Consider the following 25987-nt stretch of genomic DNA (forward strand, 5'->3'; position numbering starts at 1 on the left):
GAATCCCATAAGAAATAAAAGAAATGTGTTTTGCCTGCTCACTCATGTTTTCTTTAAAAATGGTACATATATTACCAATTCTCCAAGGGTATGCAAACTTTTGAGCACAACTGTACCTGGGATTGAACCAGGGTGAGTAAATGATGAGAGAATTTTCATTTTTAGGTGATCTAAGCCTTTAAATCAGATTTGCTATTTAAGTATTGTTGTTTCTACTTGACAATGTTAATTGAATTGTCTCAAATTTAGATATACAATAACGCAGATCAAATAAAGAATATTACAACTGATTCTAGGCCAGTCATTAAATAAACTTAAATCTACACAGAAAGGCATAGATACCTGTACTTGATTTGCAAATGCACATGGAGAACTGAGATAAAGATAACCGGGTCCAACTTGACCAAAGGGGACACAGATCACCCTAATGGTGTCATCACATGAAACAAATATTTGCAACAAAACAACCTAATACTACAAAAGAGCTAAAACCTCTATGAATTCTTAATAACAAATATTTATATGAACACTTTGACCAAGGAAACATAATTGTTGGGCCTCATGTATTCAGAGAGAAGACAAAGGCAGGCCTAACAGTTGTAAAAACCTAACTCAAGCCCCCACCTTCCAAGTCGTAAATCTTACTGATAAAAATCACGCCAAAATCAAACAAAGGGAGTCCAAAACAGACTACAAATCCATGAAGCCTTGCTCACTAAAGGATCGAACTCTCAACTCCTTTTGGATTAGGCACACAACAGAACGCCCCTCAAACATGACATCATCAGGAGTTGAAATACCTCTGAAATGCTTCCAGAACGTTGCTTCCAGCGACTTTGTTTGCAGTGTGTGGATGCAGCTCTTCGCTGCTCTCCGGTGTAACCTCGTGGCACAAGGAAGTAACGTCCGACTTGAAACTGTGGCCATACAATCTCCATCTCGCTGGACGAGTTGAGATTACTCTGTGTTCAACCGAACACTCTAATGGATCCGAAGGAGACCGCCGAGCAATTCGCATCTTCATCCGTTTGCCTACAGTAGTGAAGAGATTAAAGATTTCTCTTCCATCTTCAATCAAGTCGACATTTCTGAGTTCTCCGCCAGCCCGCCGAGAATCAACAGCCGTACCGCCTGCCGACAGAGCGAGGAAACGGCCTCCCGTCATCACCCGAGCCTCAAGGAACCTGGTCAGAGTTAAAGGACGGAGGAAAACACATTCTACCTGTGTCCTCGTGCGATTCAAGTAAGAGGTTTACATCTGGGCAGAGATAGAATATTATAGTGTGTTATTCTTGTGTTTCAACTTTTTTGCTTGTACAGTTTACGGATTGCCATGTCCGCTCATTATTAATACTCAGGGTATTAATTATCACGAATTTGTTTTGCTGTATTGTGGTCCAACCAAATTGGATTGTTGTGCAATTTCGCCATCGTGGGTGAGACAGCAACTGAGTTTATCCATTAAAGAGTCAAATAACGCGGGACTTTTACGAGCCGTCCACCGCGTCTCTGAGTGATAAACTGACAGCTGTTTTCTCTCCCACTATCGCGAAATCGGCTTTAGGGCTGTCACTTAATCATCTCTCTCTCTACTAACCACACACCCACACACACACACACACACACACACACCTTATGTGTTACAGGATTATTTTATTTCCATATCTAATCATGTCACTGTTTAGTTTGTAGTTGTAAGTCGGAAGTTTATTGACTGCATTGTATTAATTATTAATTGATATTACTGCATAAATAAACTTTGTTTATATTACAAAGAGAAGTGTTTTGGGTTGTTTTGCATACGCCTGTGTCATGCTGACGGGATGTCAGTGCACGGATTCAAACCTTCATTCATTGTTTTGTTTTTTTCGGAAAATCGATATTCTTCGGATGCCGATTTTCCTAAGAAAACAATCTAATATTGAGACTGTTTTACTGTCTGGTTATTAGTCCCTGATTTCAGGGTGGTGCCCCGTCAATGTTAATCCTTATTAATATTCTATTGATTTTTGATAATTAATAATTATATTTGATGATTGAATTTGAATGATCAATAAGCTAGTGTTAATTTTAATGTTTCATCGATGTTAACAATTAACGATTATCTTTGATAATTGTTGATTTAAAGGATTTTAAAAAGCTAACATTGATTCTCATCAATGTTCTATTGATTTTAATAATTAATAATTATCTTTGATAATTATTAATTATTGCTAATAACCAAACATGCTCCTAAACGTAGAGCACTACATTTACTGGAGCCCCATATGAGGTTTTAATGAGTTAGATTCAATTGATTAATTTAAATATTACTTAATAACTACAGAAATAATTATTAATTATTTTTGATAGTAACACTGATCTAAACAACCAGTAAAGCCCTATGTAATTAAATAAATAAAGCACAAGGGATTATGAGTACATATTATGGGTATTCCCCATAGCCTCAATTTTGTACTCGTATGTTTGAATTATTAACACTTCAAAATTATGGTTTACAGTGTAGAATTCATATGACACTATATAAAGGCACCAAGTTGCGACGTTACTTAGAATTTATAAACAGTCTGCAGTTTTGCTAATGAACTACAGGTGCATCTCAATAAATTAGAATGTCGTGGAAAAGTTCATTTATTTCAGTAATTCAACTCAAATTGTGAAATTCATGTATTAAATAAATTCAATGCACACAGACTGAAGTAGTTTAAGTCTTTGGTTCTTTTAATTGTGATGATTTTGGCTCACATTTAACAAAAACCCACCAATTCACTATCTCAAAAAATTAGAATACATCATAAGACCAATAAAAAAAAAATTTTTAGTGAATTGTTGGCCTTCTGGAAAGTATGTTCATTTACTGTATATGTACTCAATACTTGGTAGGGGCTCCTTTTGCTTTAATTACTGCCTCAATTCGGCATGGCATGGAGGTGATCAGTTTGTGGCACTGCTGAGGTGATATGGAAGCCCAGGTTTCTTTGACAGTGGCCTTCAGCTCATCTGCATTTTTTGGTCTCTTGTTTCTCATTTTCCTCTTGACAATACCCCATAGATTCTCTATGGGGTTCAGGTCTGGTGAGTTTGCTGGCCAGTCAAGCACATCAACACCATGGTCATTTAACCAACTTTTGGTGCTTTTGGCAGTGTGGGCAGGTGCCAAATCCTGCTGGAAAATGAAATCAGCATCTTTAAAAAGCTGGTCAGCAGAAGGAAGCATGAAGTGCTCCAAAATTTCTTGGTAAACAGGTGCAGTGACTTTGGTTTTCAAAAAACACAATGGACCAACACCAGCAGATGACATTGCACCCCAAATCATCACAGACTGTGGAAACTTAACACTGGACTTCAAGCAACTTGGGCTATGAGCTTCTCCACCCTTCCTCCAGACTCTAGGACCTTGGTTTCCAAATGAAATACAAAACTTGCTCTCATCTGAAAAGAGGACTTTGGACCTGGGCAACAGTCCAGTTCTTCTTCTCCTTAGCCCAGGTAAGACACCTCTGACATTGTCTGTGGTTCAGGAGTGGCTTAACAAGAGGAATACGACAACTGTAGCCAATTCCTTGACATGTCTGTGTGTGGTGGCTCTTGATGCTTTGACCCCAGCCTCAGTCCATTCCTTGAAGTTCACCCAAATTCTTGAATCGATTTTGCTTGACAATCCTCATAAGGCTGCGGTTCTCTCGGTTGGTTGTGCATCTTTTTCTTCCACACTTTTTCCTTCCACTCAACTTTCTGTTAACATGCTTGGATACAGCACTCTGTGAACAGCCAGCTTCTTTGGCAATGAATGTTTGTGGCTTACCCTCCTTGTGAAGGGTGTCAGTGATTGTCTTCTGGACAACTGTCAGATCAGCAATCTTTCCCATGATTGTGTAGCCTAGTGAACCAAACTGAGAGACCATTTTGAAGGCTCAGGGAAGCTTTGCAGGTGTTTTGAGTTGATTAGCTGATTGGCATGTCACCATATTCTAATTTTTTGAGATAGTGAATTGGTGGGTTTTTGTTAAATGTGAGCCAAAATCATCACAATTAAAAGAACCTAAGACTTAAACTACTTCAGTCTGTGTGCATTGAATTTATTTAATACACGAGTTTCACAATTTGAGTTGAATTACTGAAATAAATGAACTTTTCCACGACATTCTAATTTATTGAGATGCACCTGTATATGACTTGATTATTGTGGTTATTATAAATAGTAATTGTAACAATGTATTGAACATTTATGTCTTTTATCAAATTACACTTCATATCGTGCATATACCCTCACCTGTGGTAAAATCATGTATCAAAAATATAAGCTGTGCTGCTGTGCACTTTAGGCCATTATTATGTCCTTATTTTTCAAATGTGCTGTTTGAAAAATCTATACGTAAAATTTGCCTTTTGTGGTAGTTTCTGATTTCTGACTAAATCACACTAATCATCAACCAATTTTTGTTTGTTATATATACATTTTTTGTTTGTGCATTAAAATTAACAACATTGTTCAGTCAGTTACATATTACTGTGTAAGGGAACAGAAATGTGTGAATCAGAATTAAAAACTCATCCCAAAATGGAACAAAATTGTTCATATGCAGTGTAAAGCAAGCCCAGTCTGTCTGTGTGTGTTTGCCTTTAGGAGTTTTCTACGCAGGGCAGTATCATCCCCATAGGTAGACAGGCTCAGACTAAGCTGGAGGTGTGTCTTTACACTTTCCTGTGGAGCCCTGACGCTGAGGCTGTGCTGGTGGCCATGTCCTGCTTTCGCCATCTCTGTGAGGAGGCAGACATCCGCTGCAGTGTGGATGAACTGCCCATGCACACTGTCCTTCCCAACTACAACACCTTCATTGAGCTTGCGTCTGTCAGCAATATGATGGCTACAGGTTAGTGGTGCCAAAACCTCAATGAAAATGGAACATCTTGCTTGAAGTAGACCTGTGGCTCTTTAATAATGGTGTTGCTAAATTTTTTCCAAACTCAGATGCTTGTCAGTTTGTACAAGGAGTTTTGTGTTTTCATTGCAAAATAAAGCAGCCTATAAACTGTATGTGCATTTGTGCGTTTAGGCCGAAACACCCTTCAGAAGAGAGTGATGGCTTTGTTGAGGAGGATAAAACACCCTACAGCTGGAAACATAGAGGTGATTGTATAATCTTATCGCTATGTGCTTCTTTCAAATATAATTTTGGTCACTTTTTTTTTTTTTAGCAGTGTCTGTTACACATATTATGTTACAAAAATTAATTACTATAGTAGTAATTATAACAATATGCATTTACATGCAGATGTACAAAACAGTTACAGAGTGTGTAAATGTAGTTAATCAATATTACTTTGTACTTATGTAAATGCACAGTGACACAGATACTGTAAAAAGTTTGACCATAATTTTTTTCTGTTCTTAAGAGATAAGTGGTTTTATATGCATTGTAGCTGTTTTGCTACCTCTCTTCTTTAGTTGACTCCGATTTCACCATTTTGTTTTTGTCAGGCATGGGAAGACACGTATTTAAAATGGGAGCAAGCTACTAAACAGATACTCAACCACCCAAAAAACAAAGTTGAAGATGGACAGGTAACTGAATCAGGACAGATAATATCTAATCCAGTGGTTCTCAACTGTGGAACAGTGGAAAAGGAGTTATATTTTGATCTGTTCTCACCCAAAACCGATTAGATCATTTCAGAAGACATGGATCAAACCTCTGAAGTTGTATGGATTACTTTTATGATGCCTTTATGTGCTTCAAAGTTTTGTTCACCATTCACTTGCATTATATGGATTTAAAGCTGAGATATTCTTTTAAAAATCTTTGTGTTCAGTAGGGCTGGGCGATAGGACGATGTAATTGGATATTGACGATGACTTACAAAGATCCCGATGCTGAACAGACATGATCGACAATACCGGGAAATGGCAAAACCATGGATCTGACAAGTCGCCAAATATATTAAACAGTGACCAGGGTGTGAATCTAGCACCCGCCACCCACCAAATGCGACGAGGCTGAATCCAGTTCGCGAGTTCCTCGTCCAAATGAGTTTCATGCACGGGTCATTTTGCTCATCTACCCGCAACAGGCGGGCGACGTGCTGCAAGATGTCTTGGAGTGACACGTGACAAGAAATGCTGTTAGACATGCGCTTGCAGAAACTCACTTTATTATATTTTTAAGAACAGACAAAAGAAAAGCCATTAATAGCTGTTTCCATCAACGCTTTTTTATGCGCATTTTAGGATATTGCATCAAATCTGCTGGATGGAAACACCAAGATGCGAATAAAATCACCAAAATGTGCATGGAAAACGTATACGCTCGCTTGAGATGGATACATTTTTTTTATTCGATTAGAAGAAATGTGCATAAACTATGATGGAAACACATTTACCGAATAAACTCCTATTGAATTTAACAGGAATACAAGATGCGCATCAAAAAATCATGTGACCGAATAATTCATTCATAACTGGACGAACCAGTAGACCAATTATCGCAACTGACTTGTTGCCCTGGTCATTCTAAAATACCGGTGTCCTAAAAATCCAAAGCCTGCATAGAGTTCGCAGAGCAAATAAGTTAAACACAAACTTGCACTTTTTCCCGAAGAGCAGGTTTATTGATACTTTTAAAGAATATCTTATATATTCACACCACAAAGTCATGATGGAGGAACACGCACACACACAGTGCTCCCAGAACTGTGTGACGTGCTTTCATTTCCAGTCATGAATCGAGTTATTAAAGTGTTTTGTCTGCGCGTCCTAAACCGCAAGTATTTTATTAATAAGAATCACACAGTTGCTACAATTTCCCCGGAAGTAACGATTTTGTTCTTTTGAATGCAAGGGATGAAAAAGCGTCTTTATCCGCACATTGTTTTTGCGATATTCAGATTTTTCGCATAAATTTAATTCACAATTTGGATGGAAACATAGCTACTGCTTGTGTCTGATTCGCTGTTTGTTCAGAGGTGTGCAGTGCAATCTGGAACAGGTCTTTCATTCATCTGAAAACTGTTTTCAAGAATAATGTTGTCTATGAGAATGCTGCAAATGATCTCTGATCATCTCAGGAGGTGCTGTTAGTTTAATTAGCTTTATTTCCATGCAGTTGGCATGCATTGTGAACGCAACTCTGCAGGTTCCGTAATATATATCTTTGTATTAAAGAAACAAAGACGAAAGTGAATAAATCAAAGTAATACAAGACACGTTCACCTTGAACCTAAAATTTAGTTCTATTTTATTTTCTTTAGGCTGCATTAAATGTATAACCAAAACAAAATACAAACACACATTCGATAATAACACACATTTGGCAGCATTATTTTGGGAACACAAGGGAATTTATTAGGCTTATTTATTTTGATTAGCATTGTCTTTACATTTATAATTGTCTTCAGTTCTTAATCTGTAGGCTATTAGTAATTTTCCATCTGGTGTTGTTGACGGATGTTTGCGATATGGCAAATGGAGCTGTTGGAGAAGATAAATGTTTGGATTTGGAAAAGATTTTTTTGATCACTTTGTTATTTTAATGTTTTTTCCGTTTAGTTTAAAGTGCATTTTGAATTTAGAAATGTCTTAAGTTTTTTGTGTTTCTATAAATGAATTAAATTTTTAAAGCAAAATCAATGAAGCAAAAAAATTCACCGACCCTCAGCAGGTGGGTTGACAATGCAATCGGATATCGTGATATTTTTTAAAGGCAATTATCGCTAAAATATTTTTTACGTATCGCCCAGCCCTAGTGTTCAGCAGAAGAAAGAAAGTCATACGCATCTGGGATGGCATGAGGGTGAGTAAATTATGAGAGAATTTAAATTTATGAGGGAACTATTCCTTTAAATTCAAATATAGAATTTGTTTTTCTCCTATTTTTCAATGATTTCATGCTCACGCACCCAATAATTCACTACACAAAGCAGATGAATTTGCACCAAAATACTGCAGTTTGCTTCCTCCTTGTAAAAGCCTGTTTATTTTGCTATCCAAACTAAACAGTTATATGTTTAGTAGCATTCTTTTATTTGCATTTTTCTTTTTTGTTGCCTTATAAGGCTAGACATGTGACCCATTTCTGGGTCATAACCCACCATTTGAGAAACACTGATTTAATCTGTTTTCGTAGCGTATTTCTCCTTGTCTGTTTTCCCTGCTTAAAATTATTTTTGTCCACAGGAGTGGATCAACATGACAGGTTTCTTGTGCGCTCTGGGAGGGGTGTGTCTCCAGCAGCGCAGCACACCCAGCCTGGGCACCTACAGTCCTCCCATGGGCCCTCTGGCTGAACGCAAGGGCTCCATGATTTCCATTGGCTCATGCGAGGTGAACAGTGAGACGTCTCTCAACAGGTTCATAGAGCGTCTGCTGGCTCTTATGGTCTGTACACATGAGAAGGTGGGCGTGCAGATTCGCACCAACGTCAAAGACCTGGTGGGACTAGAGCTCAGTCCAGCGCTCTACCCCATGCTATTCACCAAACTACGCAACAGCATCGGGCGATTCTTTGACACACAGGGCCTGGTAAGAGCCGCCTCTGACATGCAGCAGTAGGATTCATTTCTGGTGTAGAATTTGAACACTTTCTATATTTTGTAATCAAATGTGTGGAGATTATTTAATTTAGATTATGATCATTTAAAATGTTCAGAGAATAAATGGATGAATCTCAAAAAGAAAGAAACATTAAGGGTCATACCCCCCCCCCCCCCCCCCAAAAATGCATTATGCATTAGGCATTTTTCCAGTCTATTTCAGGTTCTTGTTTTTCCACCACATGAACTAGTGCCATTTGGAACTAAATCCTGTACCAAACCAGGAAAATGTTTAATACCTGCTCCTGAAGTGGTACTTTCCTTGCAAAGTGGAAGCCAACACTTCTCATTGGTCAAGAAATATGTGCTATCAGACAACCGATACCAGCCATTTTTAAAAGTCTGATTAGTAACCTTCGTTAAAACTTTTTATTTTGAGTTGTTGTTATTTTCAAATTGAAATGGATAGAAGGACAGGTATATCAATGGACATAAAAAAAATTGTAACAAAATCTTTCACAGAGACATCCATTGTTTATGTTTTGAAGTGAGTCGGCTCGGCTGTTGTTGTACCAGGTTCAGGTGTTGCCGACACAACAAATTTTTTACGTCAAAGCTTATTTAAAAAAAGTTTGCTTTTGTGCCCTAGGTGACAAACAATGCTTAGAATTTAATCGGACCGGGTATAGTTCCACAACAAACTGATTTTAGTTGCGGTACTAGTTACCCAGTTGTGTGAAAAAAAACGTCTTTTGTAACATTATTTTCATGACAATTCATCACCCTTCCATTACAGTAATGTGACTAAAAAAGAGTTTACTCAGAATGGTGCCAAAAACAAAAAACATCCAGTGAGCAGCAGTTCTATGGACGGAAATGCCTTGTTGATGAGAGAGGTCAACAGAGAATGGCCAGACTGGTTCGGATAACCGCTCTGTACAGTTGTGGGTTGGTGCTGTTTTGGCGGCACGATGGAGACCTAGACAAAATTAGGCAGGTGGTTTTAATGTTGTGGCTGATCGGTATGTGTGTGTGTGTATAGATACAGTTGTGCTCAAAAGTTTGCATACCCTGGCAGAAATTGTAAAATTTTGGCATTGATTTTGAAAATATGACTGATCATGCAAAAAAACTGTCTTTTATTTAAGGATAGTGATCATATGAAGCCATTTATTATCACATAGTTGTTTGGCTCTTTTAAATCATTATGATAACAGAAATCACCCAAATAGCCCTGATCAAAAGTTTACATACCCTTGAATGTTTGGCCTTGTTACAGACACACAAGGTGACACACACAGGTTTATTAAATGGTAATTAAAGGTTAATTTCCCACACCTGTGGCTTTTTAAATTGCAATTAGTGTCAGTGTATAAATAATCAATGAGTTTGTTAGCTCTCATTTGAATGTACTGAGCAGGCTAGATACTGAGCCATGGGGAGCAGAAAAGAACTGTCAAAAGACCTGCGTAACAAAGTAATGGAAATTTATAAAGATGGAAAAGGATATAAAAAGATATCCAAAGCCGTGAAAATGCCAGTCAGTACTGTTCAATCACTTATTAAGAAGTGGAAAATTCAGGGATCTCTTGATATCAAGCCAAGGTCAGGTAGACCAAGAAACATTTCAGCCACAACTGCCAGAAGAATTGTTTGGGATACAAAGAAAAACCCACAGGTAACCTCAGGAGAAATACAGGCTGCTCTGGAAAAAGATGGTGTGGTTGTTTCAAGGAGCTCAATACGATGATACTTGAACAAAAATGAGCTGCATGGCCGAGTTGCCAGAAAGAAGCCTTCACTGCACCAATGCCACAAAAAAGCCCGGTTACAATAAGCCTGACAACACCTTGACACGCCTCACAGCTTCTGGCACACTGTAATTTGGAGTGACGAGACCAAAATAGAGCTTTATGGTCACAACCATAAGCGCTATGTTTGGAGAGGGGTCAACAAGGCCTATAGTGAAAAGAATACCATCCCCACTGTGAAGCATGGTGGTGGCTCACTGATGTTTTGGGGGTGTGTGAGCTCTAAAGGCATGGGGAATCTTGTGAAAATTGATGGCAAGATGAATGCAGCATGTTATCAGAAAATACTGGCAGACAATTTGCATTCTTCTGCACGAAAGCTGTGCATGGGATGCTCTTGGACTTTCCAGCACAACAATGACCCCAACCACAAGGCCAAGTTGACCCTCCAGTGGTTACAGCAGAAAACGGTGAAGGTTCTGGAGTGGCCATCACAGTCTCCTGACCTTAATATCATCGAGCCACTCTGGGGAGATCTCAAACGTGCGGTTCATGCAAGACGACCAAAGACTTTGCATGATCTGGAGGCATTTTGCCAAGACGAATGGGCAGCTATACCACCTGCAAGAATTTGGGCCCTCATAGACAACTATTACAAAAGACTGCATGCTGTCATTGATGCTAAAGGGGGCAATACACAGTATTAAGAACTAAGGGTATGCAGACTTTTGAACAGGGGTCATTTCATTTCTTTCTTTGTTGCCATGTTTTGTTTTATGATTGTGCCATTCTGTTATAACCTACAGTTGAATATGAATCCCATAAGAAATAGAAGAAATGTGTTTTGCCTGCTCACTCATGTTTTCTTTAAAAATGGTACATATATTACCAATTCTCCAAGGGTATGTAAACTTTTGAGCACAACTGTATGTATGTGTGTGTATATATATATATATATATATATATATATATATATATATATATATATATGTGTGTGTGTGTGTGTTGAAGTCGGAAGTTTACCGTACACCTTAGCTACATACATTTAAACTCAGTTGTTTTTTTTTGTTGTTTTTTTTACAATTCCTGACATTTAATTGTAGAAAACATTCCCTGTCTTAGGTCAGTTAGGATCACTACTTTATTTTAAGAATTTGAAATGTCAGAATAATAGTAGAATGATTTATTTCAGCTTTTATTACTTTCATCACATTTTCAGCGGGTCAGAAGTTTACATACACTTTGTTAGTATTTGGTAGCATTGCCTTTAAATTGTTTAACTTGGGAAAAACATTTTGGGTAGCCTGCCACAAGCTTCTCACAGTAAGTTTCTGGAATTTTTGCCCATTTCTCCAGACAGAACTGGTGTAACTGAGTCGGGTTTGTAGGCCTCCTTGCTCGCACACGCTTTTTCAGGATTGAGGTCAGGGCTTTGTGATGGCTACTCCAGTACCTTGACTTTGTTGTCTTTAAGCCATTTTGCCACAACTTTGGAGGTGTGCTTGGGGTCATTGTCCATTTGGAAGACCCATTTGCGACCATGCTTTAACTTTCTGGCTGATGTCTTGAGATGTTGCTTCAATATATCCTTATAATTTTCCTTCCTCATGATGCCATCTATTTTGTGAAGTGCACCAGTCCCTCCTGCAGCAAAGCACCCCCACAACATGATGCTGTCACCCCCATGCTTCAAGCCTCGCCCTTTTTCCTCCAAACATAACGATGGTCATTATGGCCAAACAGTTACATTTTTGTTTTATTAGACCAGAGGACATTTCTCCAAAAAGTAAGATCTTTGTCCCTATGTGCACTTGCAAACTGTTGTCTGGCTTTTTTATGGCGGTTTTGGAGCAGTGGCTTCTTCCTTGCTGAGCAGCCTTTCAGGTTATGTCGATATAGGACTCGTTTTACAGTGGATATAGATACTTGTCTGCCTGTTTCCCCCAGCATCTTCACAAGGTCCTTTGCTGTTCTGGGTTTGATTTGCACTTTTCGCACCAAACTACGTTCATCTCCAGGAGATCTCCTTCCTGAGCCGTATGATGGCTGCATATATATATATATATATATATATATATATATATATATATATATATATATATAATATTCTTTTCATTTTGGGGTGAAATTGACAGTTTTTGATAGTTTTTATGATATTCACTTAAATAGAAACAGCTTAGATCAAACAAATGACTTCACAAACATTCTAATGTTTTCACTAATAAGTTGTCATTTATGGTTTTTGGACACGAGACACAACATTGTTTGATCAATCTAGATAATGCAGTCTTACTATCAACTCAATACTTTTTACGAGCGATCATTTTAATAAAGAATGTTATTACATGAATTGAATACGATGTTATTTCTGAATTTCATGTTTATTTGTATGTTATTCCATATCTGCATTATGCCACATTTGGTGTTTTCTGTTAGTGATAGTCATTTTCATTAACTTGGTCACTTTCTTCTTCAGGTTCCCATTACAGACACAAACACACTGTTTGTAGAGCAGACCATTGCTATTATGAAGAATCTGCTAGACAGTCACACTGAAGGAAGTTCCGAGCATCTTGGCCAGGCCAGCATTGAGACCATGATGCTCAACCTTGTCAGGTCAGACCTCATATAGCCCATATCAGTGCTGGATTTGTGTAGATGTCTAGGGGAAAAGAATTTCAGGATTATACTTAAAGTCAGGTTTTGTTTCGGACCCTCTTTCTCATTTTTATGTCTTCTACAGATATGTGCGTATTTTAGGAAATGTAGTTCATGCCATTCAGATCAAAACCAAACTGTGTCAGCTAGTGGAGGTGATGATGGAACGCAGGGATGACCTCTCCTTCTGCCAAGAGATGAAGTTCAGGTAAACTCCTTACTGGATTCATGCTCAGTTTTTCAGATGTCACCTTTGATGATGTATCACTGTTTCAGATGTATTTGTTGGCATGCAAATTGTGATTTTATTGGATGTCTGATATGTTGCTTCAGAAATAAAATGGTGGAGTACCTTACTGACTGGGTGATGGGCACCTCCAATCAAGCAGCAGATGATGATGTTAAATGCCTCACCCGGTATGATCTTTATAATTTCAATGCTTTTACTGCCATATAAGCTCTTCTTTGCTTTGGAAACGTTCTACAGTGTGCTCTTACCTCATGCTCGCTGTTCATTTGAATGTGTTATGCAGGGATCTGGATCAGGCGAGTATGGAGGCAGTGGTCTCTTTGTTAGCTGGTCTTCCTCTGCAGCCTGAGGAGGGTGATGGTGTGGAACTCATGGAGGCCAAATCTCAGCTCTTCCTGAAGTAAGTTAATTCATCTCTCTATTGTTTTTTCCAGTTTCTTCTTATACCATGTCCTAACAATGTTTGACACAATGAAGCGACGAGTGATAAAAGCTAGCTCTTCCGTGCAGACCTGATTTGTCATAACCGGTCAGAACTATCGACAAAAGTCTTAATTTGACATGTTTTGACAGTCTTTTGACAGGTCTCTCTCTATTACTCAATGAGTCTCATCTCACCCCTCCATTGCTTTTCTCCATTCTAAGGTACTTCACTCTGTTCATGAACTTGTTGAATGACTGCAGTGAAGTTGAGGAAGATGGACAGCAGGTGGCGGGTAGGAAACGTGGCATGTCTAGGCGACTGGCATCTCTGCGGCACTGTACAGTGCTGGCCATGTCCAACCTACTCAACGCTAATGTGGACAGCGGCCTCATGCATTCTATTGGTGAGAGGCACTCAAATTATCACAGCTGCTTACTGTACTTTTTGATGTATGAAGTGACATCAACACAGTACTTTGAGAGGGAGTTGTATCTGTAATTAACTTTATTATTAATGGTATGTAATTTACAGCAAATAAAGCAAATTATATTCATACTAAACATACATTAGAATAGATCAGACTGAATTTATTAAGAGGAAAAATTCCAATACTTGCATTTCTTAAGTATATCTATTTAAATTGACGTTAAAAATAAGCTATGTGCACATTTATGTTTTTAATGTTATCGATTAATAAAAATTGCTTATTATTTTTTTACGATCAACTATTAAAATTCCTAAAAAGTGACATTCATAAATTTGAATTGTCTTTTTATGTTGCATTACATCTCTATACAGGTCTTGGGTATCATAAGGACTTGCAGACACGGGCCACATTCATGGAGGTGCTCACTAAGATCCTTCAGCAGGGGACGGAGTTTGACACATTAGCAGAGACTGTGCTGGCTGACCGCTTTGAGCGATTGGTAGAGCTGGTCACCATGATGGGAGACCAGGGGGAGCTGCCCATCGCCATGGCATTGGCCAATGTAGTGCCGTGCTCCCAATGGGTAAGAAGCATCAACAAATCAAACTTTTACAGTTTAAAAATAACAGAATTTGGGTTTGTTTTAACAAATTAAATTGGAAGGTGAAGGCCTATTCACACCAAGTCAGTATTTTTTTGCATGCAACCAAACAGCATCTTTTTGACCTCCTTATTTCACCCAAAAATGAAAATTCTGTCATCATTTACTTACCCTCATGCCATCCCATATTCGTATGACTTTCTTCAGCAGAACACAAACAAAGATTTTTAGAAGAATATCTCAGCTATGTAGGTCCATACAATGCAAGTAAATGGTGATCAGATGTTTGTACCTCAAAAAAATCACATAAAGGAAACAAAAGTAATCCATAAGACTCCAACGGCTAAATCCAGGTCTTCAGAAGCGATATAATAGGTGTGGGTGAGAAACAGATACAAATGTAAGTCCTTCTTTTACTCTAAATCTTTACTTTCACTTTTACATCTGAAAGTTTAAGTGGAGATTTAGAGTAAAAAAGGACTTAAATATTGTTCTGTTTCTCACCCACACCTATTATATCGCTGCAGAGGACATGGATTTAAACACTTGAGTCATATGGGTTACTTTTATGTTTCCTTTATGTGACTTTTGGAGCTACAAAGGTCTTATCACCATTAACTTGCATTGTGAGGACAAACAGAGTGGAGATATTTTTCTAAAAATCTTCATTTTCTTCAAGAAGGAAAGTCATACACATATTGAATGGCATGAGGGTGAGTAAATGATAAAATAATTTTCATTTTTGGGTGAACTATACCTTTAATTCAGAGGCAAGGTTCATTTTCTTGACAGTTTCATTCAGGAATCTGAACAGTTTTCTGAGAATTACAAAAATTTGCGAATCAGACTTGTACTTGTCAAATTGTCATTTTATTGCATCGTTTTTAGTGTAAACAGGGCTTAACTCTGTTTTGTGGATGAAGAGCAATACATTGTATGTGTTTGGTTATTGTTCATGGTAGAGGAGTTGTGTTTAATGTTCTGATCTGCAGGATGAGCTGGCCAGGGTGTTGGTGACACTGTTCGACTCTCGACATCTGCTTTATCAACTGCTGTGGAACATGTTCTCAAAAGAGGTGGAGCTGGCTGACTCCATGCAAACACTCTTCAGAGGCAATAGCCTGGCTAGCAAGATCATGACCTTTTGTTTTAAGGTAACATGAAACGCTGTCACTCATAGCCCAAGTTGCATGCAGAAAGGGGATGTTATAGTGTGGTAAACTCAATTGAAATCTGATTCCCTATAAGATTCTGCAATTAATGTCAGAGAGCCTCAAATGTGTATCTGTCTTGACTCATAAGTTCTTTTAAATGCCTTCTACATTTGTATTCCATGGTTTTTGCAGGTGTATGGTGCTGCTTATCTGCAGAAGCTTCTGGAACCGCTCTTGAGAGGAATAATCACCACACCAGAGTGGCAGCAAATTAGTTTTGAAGTGGACCCCACCAGGCATGTCTAACTACCTAGAAACTAATGCTTCACCATATAGCTGTTAAGCCTGTTTAAATACATTCTTCAGTCCCAGCTTAATATGCAGAAACCATTATAAGCAAGCCCTTAGTAGGTTGATTTCCTTGAAGTGTGAACACTTGTACTTTCAAAACATTGACCTGACTCGGCAGCATTGGCTCAACCAGTGGTGTGAGTTTGGGGGTGGCCATCGGATTTTTCAGCCAATGGCTGACGGGAGTGATCGGGAAATCGGTTTGAAAATAGTCAGTTATTTTTGCTATTTTGTTTGTTGACGGTAGTGGTGCAGAAAAAGCACACTTCACCTTTAATGAATGTTGAATCTTCGTATGAAGTTCTCCAGGCTGTACCTCAGGGCTCTTGAACTACTTTCTTGCAGGGGCCAGATTATTCAGATGAAAACTTGGTGGGGGCCAAAAATTTTTCTGTGTTTATCTTAGCTAACACTTTCATCGCAAGTAACATGTTACTTAAAAAAGCCTGTAATACAGTGCATTTATTTATATTAAAATAGTCACAGGGTATACTGTATGTTGAATAATAATTTAAGGTCTGGCCATAAATTCCTTCATAAGATCTGGCTTAAGTACAAACATGACTTGTACTCTTAACTAACAAATCATTTTTGATCAAGTTTACTTTGAAAAAACAAAACATAATAAAAATTTTTACATTTTAGGGCTATTGTTTACAAATTATTAAAACTGATGAGAAACTTTTAGACCTGCTAAAGCCCTCTCACAATATCAACCCACAAATGAAAACAATGGTCATATAAATATGTCATGTTTACTTAAGTATGCATTTAAATTTAATTTATATTTTGGGAAAAAAGAGATAAAATGTCTATTCTTCCATTTTCTCTATAAAGTATCATCCTGTTCAGTGAGGAAAAAATGAGTCCTGCAAATACTGTGAATTTGCACATGGAGCCAGATTTTTGTGTAGGTAATCACTGGCAAAAGAAGAACAAACTGAGTTAATGCTGTTCGTGATTGAGAGGGCTGACTCACAGCTGTATAGAACCAAATATAATCAGGATATTTGTAGGTTCAGTTTTACGTTGTCACTTTTTTACAAGCCCTACAGACCCTGAACAGATGAGACACTATCGTTTGACACTTCAAGAATAGTGAATAAAAGCACATTTCTGTGCAATTTCTTTGAATGTTCTGTTTTCATAATCGATTGCTTTTGTTGCCTAATGTGCATATGTGCTGACAACATTTCTGTCACAACTGTAGTGATAATTTTTTACATCTGTAGATTTGACCGCACTCCAAACAACTAAGCAATTTTATATAAATACATTTGATTGAAAAAGACGCTATCAAATGCTCACCTAAACGGTGTGATCCATGTTTAGCAAGCAGTGTAACTAAACTATCGCCAGAAAAGCTTAAACGTGCACTCTGATCTGCACAACTGATGACGACTGAATGCTGTTGCAAGTGCCAATGAGTGTTGTTAAACTCACCGCTGATTGCTGAGGCTCGCGACTAAGAACGCTGAGTTTTGCACAGAGAGTGCTCTGATATTTCAGATGGCGAGACAATTTGATCAAAAATCAGTTTGAGAGCCAGACAAAGGTGATTGGTGGCCGGATTTGGCCCGTGGGCCGCCAGTTGACTAGCCCTGCTGTACATTATGTGTCTTTTAAATACAGAGGATTTTTTGTCTCCGATCCAGTTGAATTATAGCTCCCTGAAGGATTTGTTGACCTCTCTATCCCTTATTTAGGCTAGAACAAGCAGAGAACCTGGAGGAGAACCAGAAGAACCTGTTGCAGATCACAGACCGCTTCTTTCTGGCCATCATCAACTCTTCCAGCGAGTTTCCTCCTCAGCTGCGCAGCGTGTGCCACTGTCTGTATCAGGTACATCCATTGCCTAATGCCACCCTGCTTTAGCACAGTTACTGCATCCTTTGAATGAATGCACTGAGGCTGTCTGTCATGCTTGGGCATCCACTGATCAGTCTTTCAGTCACCTCTAACAAGGGAACCTGTTCTTATCCTGTCTTGCACCACTGCTCACCGCTGCCTGTCTGTGTACAAATAAATCAGGCATTTTAAATATCAGTTTTTTCCTCATGCATCCCACAGTTGTTAACAAATATACATTATTTTAAAGGTTCCTATAGGGCTGTTATAATTTAATTTATTTTATTGTTTTGACGATTAATAGTTTTATAATTAATTATGTTGGCTTGACATACTGTTATTCTACGAACTTTCAAGCTACATCCACCAAACTTGCCACTCGCCCATCTTGCCACTCGCCCAGAAAAGATGCCGCTGCAGATGGCTGCTTCAGTGTGGAGCTCTCTAGTGTTTTTGTTACTTTTGTTTGTTTGTCATGTTTTATTGTCACTCTTTCCCAATCCGTTTCACCAGGGATGAACTGCTGAATATTCGGCAGAGCATACCTGATAATGTTTGATTATTCAGACGTTTTATTAGACATCTTAGTTGGAGGCACAGCGGTGCTCTACAAGCAATCCAAATGACGCACGCGAGGGAAGCGAGCCGGCACACTTGTGAAGCTCCGTCATTGTGGCTTTAGGACTCCGCTGCCATGTATTCATCTGGCGAATGTCCGCTCCGCCAAACGGATGAACTGCTTCTGCTCACTCAAACAAATAAGGACTTTTCTAACTCCACTGCTCTGTGTTTCGTGGAAACCTGGTTGAATGAAGCCACCGGACAGCACGTTTCATCTGCTGGGCTTTCAGCTGTTCAGAGTTATCAGGGAAAACAAGAGGCAGTGTAACATGCTTTTACATCAATGAAGGTTGGTGTACAGATGTAACAGCATTGAAGATGTGCTGTCCTAATTTAGAGGCGCTCTTCATCAGCTGTAAGCCTCTCTACTCGCCGCGGGAGTTTTCCTCGTTCATTCTGGTGAGTGTATACATCCCGCCACAAGCATATGTGAATGTAGCATTGCAACAGCTGACTGATCACATCACTGAAATGGAGAAACAACACCCGGACTCTCTTATAATTATTCTGGGAGATTTTAATAAAGCTAACCTCACCCGTGAACTGCCAAAATACAAACAACACATCACATACCCCACCAGAGAAAGAAATATATTGGACTACTGCTACACCACTGTAAAGGATGCATATCGCTTTGTCCCACTCTGATCACTGTCTGGTTCATCTCCCAACCTACAAGCAGAAACTAAAATCAGCTGTAGTAAGAACTGTAAAGAGATGGACCAATGAAGCACAGCTGGAACTACAAGTCTGCTTTGACTGCACTGATTGGAGTGTTTTTGAGGCTGCAGCCACAGACCTGGACGAGCTCACAGATACTGTGACATCATATATCAGTTTCTGTGAGGATATGTGCATCCCTACTAGGACATTTTTATCATTCAATAACAATAAACCACGGTTTACAGGAAAACTCAGACAGCTTTGTCTTGCCAAAGAGGATGCTTACAGAAGTGGGGATAAAACATTGTACAACCAGGCCAGGAACACGCTTTCTAAGGAAATCAGAGTGGCTAAAAGAAGCTACTCTGAAAAGCTGAAAAAACTGTTTTCAGCCAACAATCCTGCATCTGTGTGGAAAGGCCTAAAATGCATCACCAAATACAAGACATCTCCCCCCGCTCTGTAGAGAGTCAACTAATGGCTGATGAACTGAATGTGTTTTACTGCAGGTTTGAAAAGCCCACTCTCACACCTCTCCCCTGCTCTGATCTTCACTTCACACACACACACACCAACACCTCCTGGAACCCCCCTCCTGCTACTCAATCTGCACTTATGATCTGTGAGGAGGATGTGTCCTGGGTCTTTTGGAAACAAAAGACTAGGAAAGCTTCTGGCCCAGATGGTGTTTCACCTTCCTGTCTAAAAGTCTGCACTGACCAACTGACCCCCATCTTCACACAGATCTTCAATAGATCACTGGAGCAGTGTGAAGTTCCCTGCTGCTTCAAATGCTCCACCATCATTCCAGTCCCCCAAAAAAAACAAAATCACAGGACTTGATGACTACAGACCCTGTCGCTGTCACGTCTGTGGTCATGAAGTTGTTTGAGAGACTGGTTTTGGCCTACCTGAAGGACATCACTGGACCACTGCTGGACCACCTTCAGTTTGCTTACCGAGCAAACAGGTCTGTGGATGATGTTGCCAATATGGGACTGCATTATCCTGTAACACCTCAACAGGCCTGGGACTTATGCAAGGATCATATTTGTGGACTTCAGTTCAGCCTTCAATACCAATATATCTGATCTTCTCTCAACCAAACTGACCCAGTTCTCCGTGCCCACCCCAATCTGTCGATGGAACACCATCTTTCTGACAGATAGGCAGCAGCAAGTGAGACTGGAGAAACTCACATCCGGGACCCTCACAATTAGCACTGGTGCTCCTTAGGGATGTGTTCTCTCTCCACTGCTCTTCTCTCTGTACACAAATGACCCCACGGTCAAGCTCCTGAAGTTTGCAGATGACACCACGGTCATCGGCCTCATCCGCGACGGTGACGAGGCGGTCACAGCAACCTTGAGCTGAATACTCTCAAAACAGTGGAGATGATAGTGGACTTCAGGAGAAATCCCCCCCAGTGGAGTCATTCAGGTTCCTGGGCTTTACCATCTCTGTGACACCCACATAGACTACATTTTGAAGAAGGCTCAGCTGAGGAAGTTCAACCTGCCACAGGAGCTGCTGACACAGTTCTACTCGGCTGTCATTGAGTCTGTCCTGTGTACATCTATAACTATCTGGTTTGGTTCAGCCACCAAATCAGCCAGAAGGAAACTACAACAGACAGTCAGGACTGTTGAGAGGATTATTGGTGCCCCCCTCCCCACCCTCCAAGACCTGTACGTCTTCAGAGTGAGGAAACGTGTAGCTAGAATCACTCAGGACCCCACACACACTGCCCACTCCCTCTTTGAACTGTTGCACTCTGGCCGGTGCTACAGAGCACTCAGCACCAGGACATCCAGGCTTAAGAACAGTTTTTACCCTCAGGCCATTTTCCACATGAAAACTAACTGCCTCTGGACACCCCCGTAGTGCAATAATGTAAATGCATATCTCAAGTTCATATGTAAATTCACATATTTCATTCAATAACTGTACATACCCCTACCTTGAACATACATTACCTCTTGCACATGTATATACACCATTCTGTTATGTCCTATTATTTGAATGTCTGTTTATACTCTTACCTTGTTTTATATTCTCATTAGTAGTATTTTCATTACTGTGTCTCACTGTAATGTTCTGTGTGCACTTGTTTCTCCTTTCACCAAAAAAATTCCTTGTGAACGTGAGAACACTTGGCAATAAAGCTGATTCTGATTCTGATTCTTGTATCATAATTTTCACACCGATGCGGTGTTCATGTTCAAACCGACTAACACTGGTAGTACCGTTGGTTGGATGCTAAGTGGTACTATGAGGTAATTTTCATTAAACAATAGCTTACACAGTAATGCAAGGCAGCTTGATTTCAAACTTTAAACTTTATTTTTTATATTTTATATTTTATGAAACTGACAAAAATGGAGTGCAGTTAAAATGTGTTGTTCAACTTATTGAAAGATGGCTTTTCAACAGTTGTGAAGGGTAGCATCTCTTTGGCAACTAACCTACTTCATCCGTGTATTCTCTCCATCATGGGCTACCGGTCGGATATTTTGTTGTCCGGGCAAATGCATCACTTATTGTGGGTTGTTGCAGGTTTAATGTTGGTGTTTTATTACCTTTCATCCCATGACCCAGTTTAGCTGTTTTGGAAGGGAATGACTTTGAATTGTGTGAATAAATTAGTTTTGTTCCCTCCTCGGACTGGGCGATATGCAAGAAATATTTTCACGTTTTTATATAAAAAAAAAAAAAATCTATTTCACAATATCAGATTACATAGTCAACCCCCTGGCTGTGGGATCGGTGAATATTCTTGATTTAGTGATTTTGCATTGAAAATTAAATTCATTTATTTAAAAAACAAAAAACTTAAACCAAAGACATTTCTAAATTCAAATTGCTCTTCAAACGAAACGAAAAATCAAGTGGTAAAAAACAAAAAAAAACAACCACCTTTCCATTTACCGTCACGCAATCCGTCTATGACAACAGGCGGAAAATTATTAATACACATTAAGATGAAAAAACAATTATAAATGTAAACATAATATTTATAATGATAATAATCACTGAAATATAAATCATGTTTCGAGGTGAATGTGTTTTTGTATTATTTTATAATTTAATCACAGATGTATAGGCTATATATAAAGTGACCCTGCAGAGTTGCGCTCACAACGAACTGCTCTGTGTAAGCAAATTGAACTCAGAGCACCTCCTGAACTGAGATGGTCTGAGGTCATTTGCAGCATTCTCATAGATGATACTATTCTTGCAAAAAATGTTCAGAAGACTGAAACAAAGAAAGAGTGAGAACCTTTTAAATACGCGTGTTCCACAAGACTGCATGCCTCCAAACAAATAGCGAGTCAGACATGCGTATAGGCGGCTTTTCTCTCATCTGTTCTTAAAAATATAATAAAGTGTTTCTTGAAGTGCCTGTATGTGTGTCTAACAGCATTTCTTGTGTCATTCAGAATCTGAGACGTCTTACAGTTTACCACCATGCTCATTATATTCGCTACCTGTCTTCTGTCAGTGGGCGTACTTTGCTGCCTGTGTAATTTGATACGTTGATAAAGAACATCTGGCTTTCAGTGCATTATTTATGTTCATTTATCATGTGTCTTAAACTCTTCATTAGAGAACTATTCTTTGTTTAAGGCTATTTTATTCGTTAGGCTATTGTATTGATATTGGAATTTCCATAATTTTTCCCCCTTTTACCTGGTATAACATTTCACGCTGTTGTCCCTTGTACCGAGTAAAACCAGTAACACTGTACACCGTGGGAAACCTACTTGGTACAGAGCTTCAGACTGTTCTGGAAAAGTATGCTATATCTTTTCTAACTGATCAGACTTGTGGTTTTCGCACAGCGGGACGATCAAAATCTGAAAAATCCCATAGACTTGCGTTGACAGAATATACAAATTGGCCAATGGAATGCTTGTTAATTCAAACTCCAACTGTCAAAAATTTAAAATGTAAACAAACCCACAAAAGGCCTTTGATCTGCTTTAAGTTGCTCTTTCTCTAACAATCTAGCTAGCAAGCTATATTGTAATGTCTGTATAAACATCAACCTTCAACCTTTTAAAACTAGATTAACATTTAGACAAGGTGTTGTCAAGCCAAGAAAAAGGTCTGGTTTGACAAACGTTACCTATGTAGTTGCCATTAAAGTTTTTTACATCACTACTACATTGCACCCATTCACATTTGAATGGGAAAATGTGATTATGGATTTTAAAGTAAAAATTGATTACGACTGAATCAAAATACTACATATTTTCAATATTGCTGGGCCTGTATAAATTAAGTGACATTCCACATAAACTTGGTGCTTAAGTAGAGATATGTAGAAAGTTGGAGGCCGATCCTGCATCACATGTATCCGGTATGTTTGCTGAAATGTAGTGTGCCACAGAATGATTGCAAATGACAAAAATCATAATCTGCTTAATTTTAAATGCATTAAAATTTCAGTTTAGCTAACAAATTCTGGGTTCCTATGTGTCCTGGAAAACCTGGTATTTTGTATTGCATTTTTCCAGTAATGAAAATGTCTTTGAAAATGAGAGAACCTAAATGTTTGTGAAAATTAGTTGCCCTGTAATTTGCTTTATTGTAACATTATAATGAATTTTAATGACCGTGTCAGTAATTTTCATAAAATATGGAAATAATGGCACGCATTTGGACTTGGAATAGGGCAGTTGCTCTCAACCAGGGGCCTCAGATATCAACCAAGGGGGCTTTTAAATGAATTAAATTATTTGAAATATGTTGTAGGCAATAGCAATTAATCTGACTTAATTGTAATGCTAATTTTCTTTTTTTTAGAAAAGTTAAGATAAAAAAATAAATAAATAAAAAACATAAACAAGCAGTTCCTGAAACGTATTGAATAACAAAATTAATCGTGGTTAATTATTTTATTTTTATTTCTTGGTAGGGTGTTATGGGTTGTGGGTCTTTGAAAGTAGTCTTAGACAGCTGGGAGCCTGGGGGTCAAAAAGTCAGATCTCTGTTTTCATATCGTTTTGCTGCTGCTGGCAGCTGTGAATTGTGAAACAAATCATTTAACATCAAAGACTACAAGTCATGAATGTACCCCAGTCAATCTATACACAGCTCTGATTCTGAAGTTTATACATAAAAAATATTACAAAACATAATTTTTCAAGATAATGAGTGGGGAATTTAGATAAACAAGCTAATCTAGTTATTAAAGATATCTATTCAAATTGTTTCCAATTTCAATATGATTAATTTGGGTATATTTCAGTTATGATGTTCATTTTGCTTACATATGAAAGCAATTTGATGATTCTCAGTACCAATTTTGATACCACTTACAAAATACCAACTAATTTGATAAATCATAGTTTGAAATTATCAAGGATTTATTCAAGACAAGTAAACAGTCAGTAACACGGTAAGAAAAGAAAAAAACAAGCACATGGCTTGATATTGATGCTTTTTCACTTTTTCAGACAAGTGGATTTTTGAAGGTGCAAATTAAAGAGAATTTTATAGTGCATTCAGAAATTTTCAGACCCCTTAATTTTTTCTGCATTTTGTTATGTTGCAGCCTTATGCTAAAATGCTTTAAATTTGTATTTTTTATCACATCAATCTATACTCCATACCCCATAATGACAAAGCAAAAACCAGATTTTTGGTAACTTTGCAGATTTCTTAAAAATAAAAAAACTGAAATATCACATTGACACAAGTATTCAGACCCTTTGCTTTGACACTTGAAATTTAGCTCGGGTGCATCCCATTTCTCTGGATCATCTTTTGAGATGTTTCTACACTTTGATTGGAGTCCAGCTGTGGAATTTAATTGATTGGACATGATTTGGAAAGGCACACTGCTGTCTATATAATGTCGCACAGCTGAAAATGCATATCAGAGCAAAAACCAAGCCATAAGGTCAAAGGAACTGCTTGCAGAGCTCAGAGACAGGATTGTGTCAAGGCACAGATCTGAAGAAGGCTACAAAACTTTTTTTGGCTGCTCTGAAGGTTCCCAAGTGCACAGTGGCCTCCATAATTCTTAAATGGAAGAAGTTTGGAACAACTTCCTAGAGCTGGCTGCCCGCCCAAACTGAGCAATCAGGGGAGAAGGGCCTTGGTAAGAGAGGTGACCAAGAACCTGATGGTCACTCTGGTTGAGCTCCAGAGATCATGTGTGGAGATGGGAGAAACTTGCAGAAGGATAACCATCACTGCAATACTCCACCGATCTGGGCTTTATGGCAGAGTGGCCAGATGGAAGCATCTCCTCAGTGCAAGACACTTGAAAGCATGCTTGGAATTTGCAAAAAAAGCACCTAAAGGACTCTCAGACTGTGAGAAACAAGTTTCTGTGGTCTGATGAAGTGAAGATTTAACTGTTGAGCCTCAATTCCAAGCATCATGTCTGGAGGAAACCAGGCAACGCACATCACCTGCGCAGTACCATTTCAACTGAAGTGTGGTGGTGGTAGCATCATGCTGTGGGGTGTCTTTCAGCGGCAGGGACTGGTTGACTGGTCAGGGTTGAAGGAAAGCTGAATGCAGCTAAATACAGAGATATCCTTAATGAAAACCTGGTCCAGAGCGCTCAGGACCTCAGACTGGGCCAAAGGTTCACCTTCCAACAGGACAATGACCCTAAGCACACAGCCAAGACAACACAAGAGTGGCTTAGGTACAACTCTGTGAATGTCCTCGAGTGGCCCAGCCAAAGCCCG

At 38.8% G+C, this 25987-nt stretch overlaps 1 protein-coding gene across 6 annotated transcripts in view; it reads left to right on the forward strand.

The window, feature by feature from the left end:
• The window catches only part of LOC127430221 (neurofibromin-like), a 174288-nt gene that overhangs the window by 46776 nt on the left and 101525 nt on the right, over positions 1-25987 (forward strand). For 5 of the 6 annotated variants that reach the window (XM_051679820.1, XM_051679821.1, XM_051679826.1 and 2 more), the window contains exons 17-29: positions 4628-4874; positions 5058-5131; positions 5483-5566; positions 8174-8518; positions 12757-12896; positions 13024-13146; positions 13272-13355; positions 13472-13588; positions 13834-14015; positions 14411-14622; positions 15633-15794; positions 15987-16090; positions 17852-17987. In XM_051679820.1, coding sequence (XP_051535780.1) covers positions 4628-4874; positions 5058-5131; positions 5483-5566; positions 8174-8518; positions 12757-12896; positions 13024-13146; positions 13272-13355; positions 13472-13588; positions 13834-14015; positions 14411-14622; positions 15633-15794; positions 15987-16090; positions 17852-17987 — 2010 coding nt within the window. Of the gene's footprint in view, positions 1-4627; positions 4875-5057; positions 5132-5482; positions 5567-7737; positions 7791-8173; positions 8519-12756; positions 12897-13023; positions 13147-13271; positions 13356-13471; positions 13589-13833; positions 14016-14410; positions 14623-15632; positions 15795-15986; positions 16091-17851; positions 17988-25987 lie in introns of those variants that run through there. The other variant, XM_051679825.1, reaches the window with a different exon arrangement.

Source organism: Myxocyprinus asiaticus, chromosome 39 (genome assembly GCF_019703515.2).
Source record: "Myxocyprinus asiaticus isolate MX2 ecotype Aquarium Trade chromosome 39, UBuf_Myxa_2, whole genome shotgun sequence".
Taxonomy (NCBI): Eukaryota; Metazoa; Chordata; class Actinopteri; order Cypriniformes; family Catostomidae; genus Myxocyprinus; species Myxocyprinus asiaticus.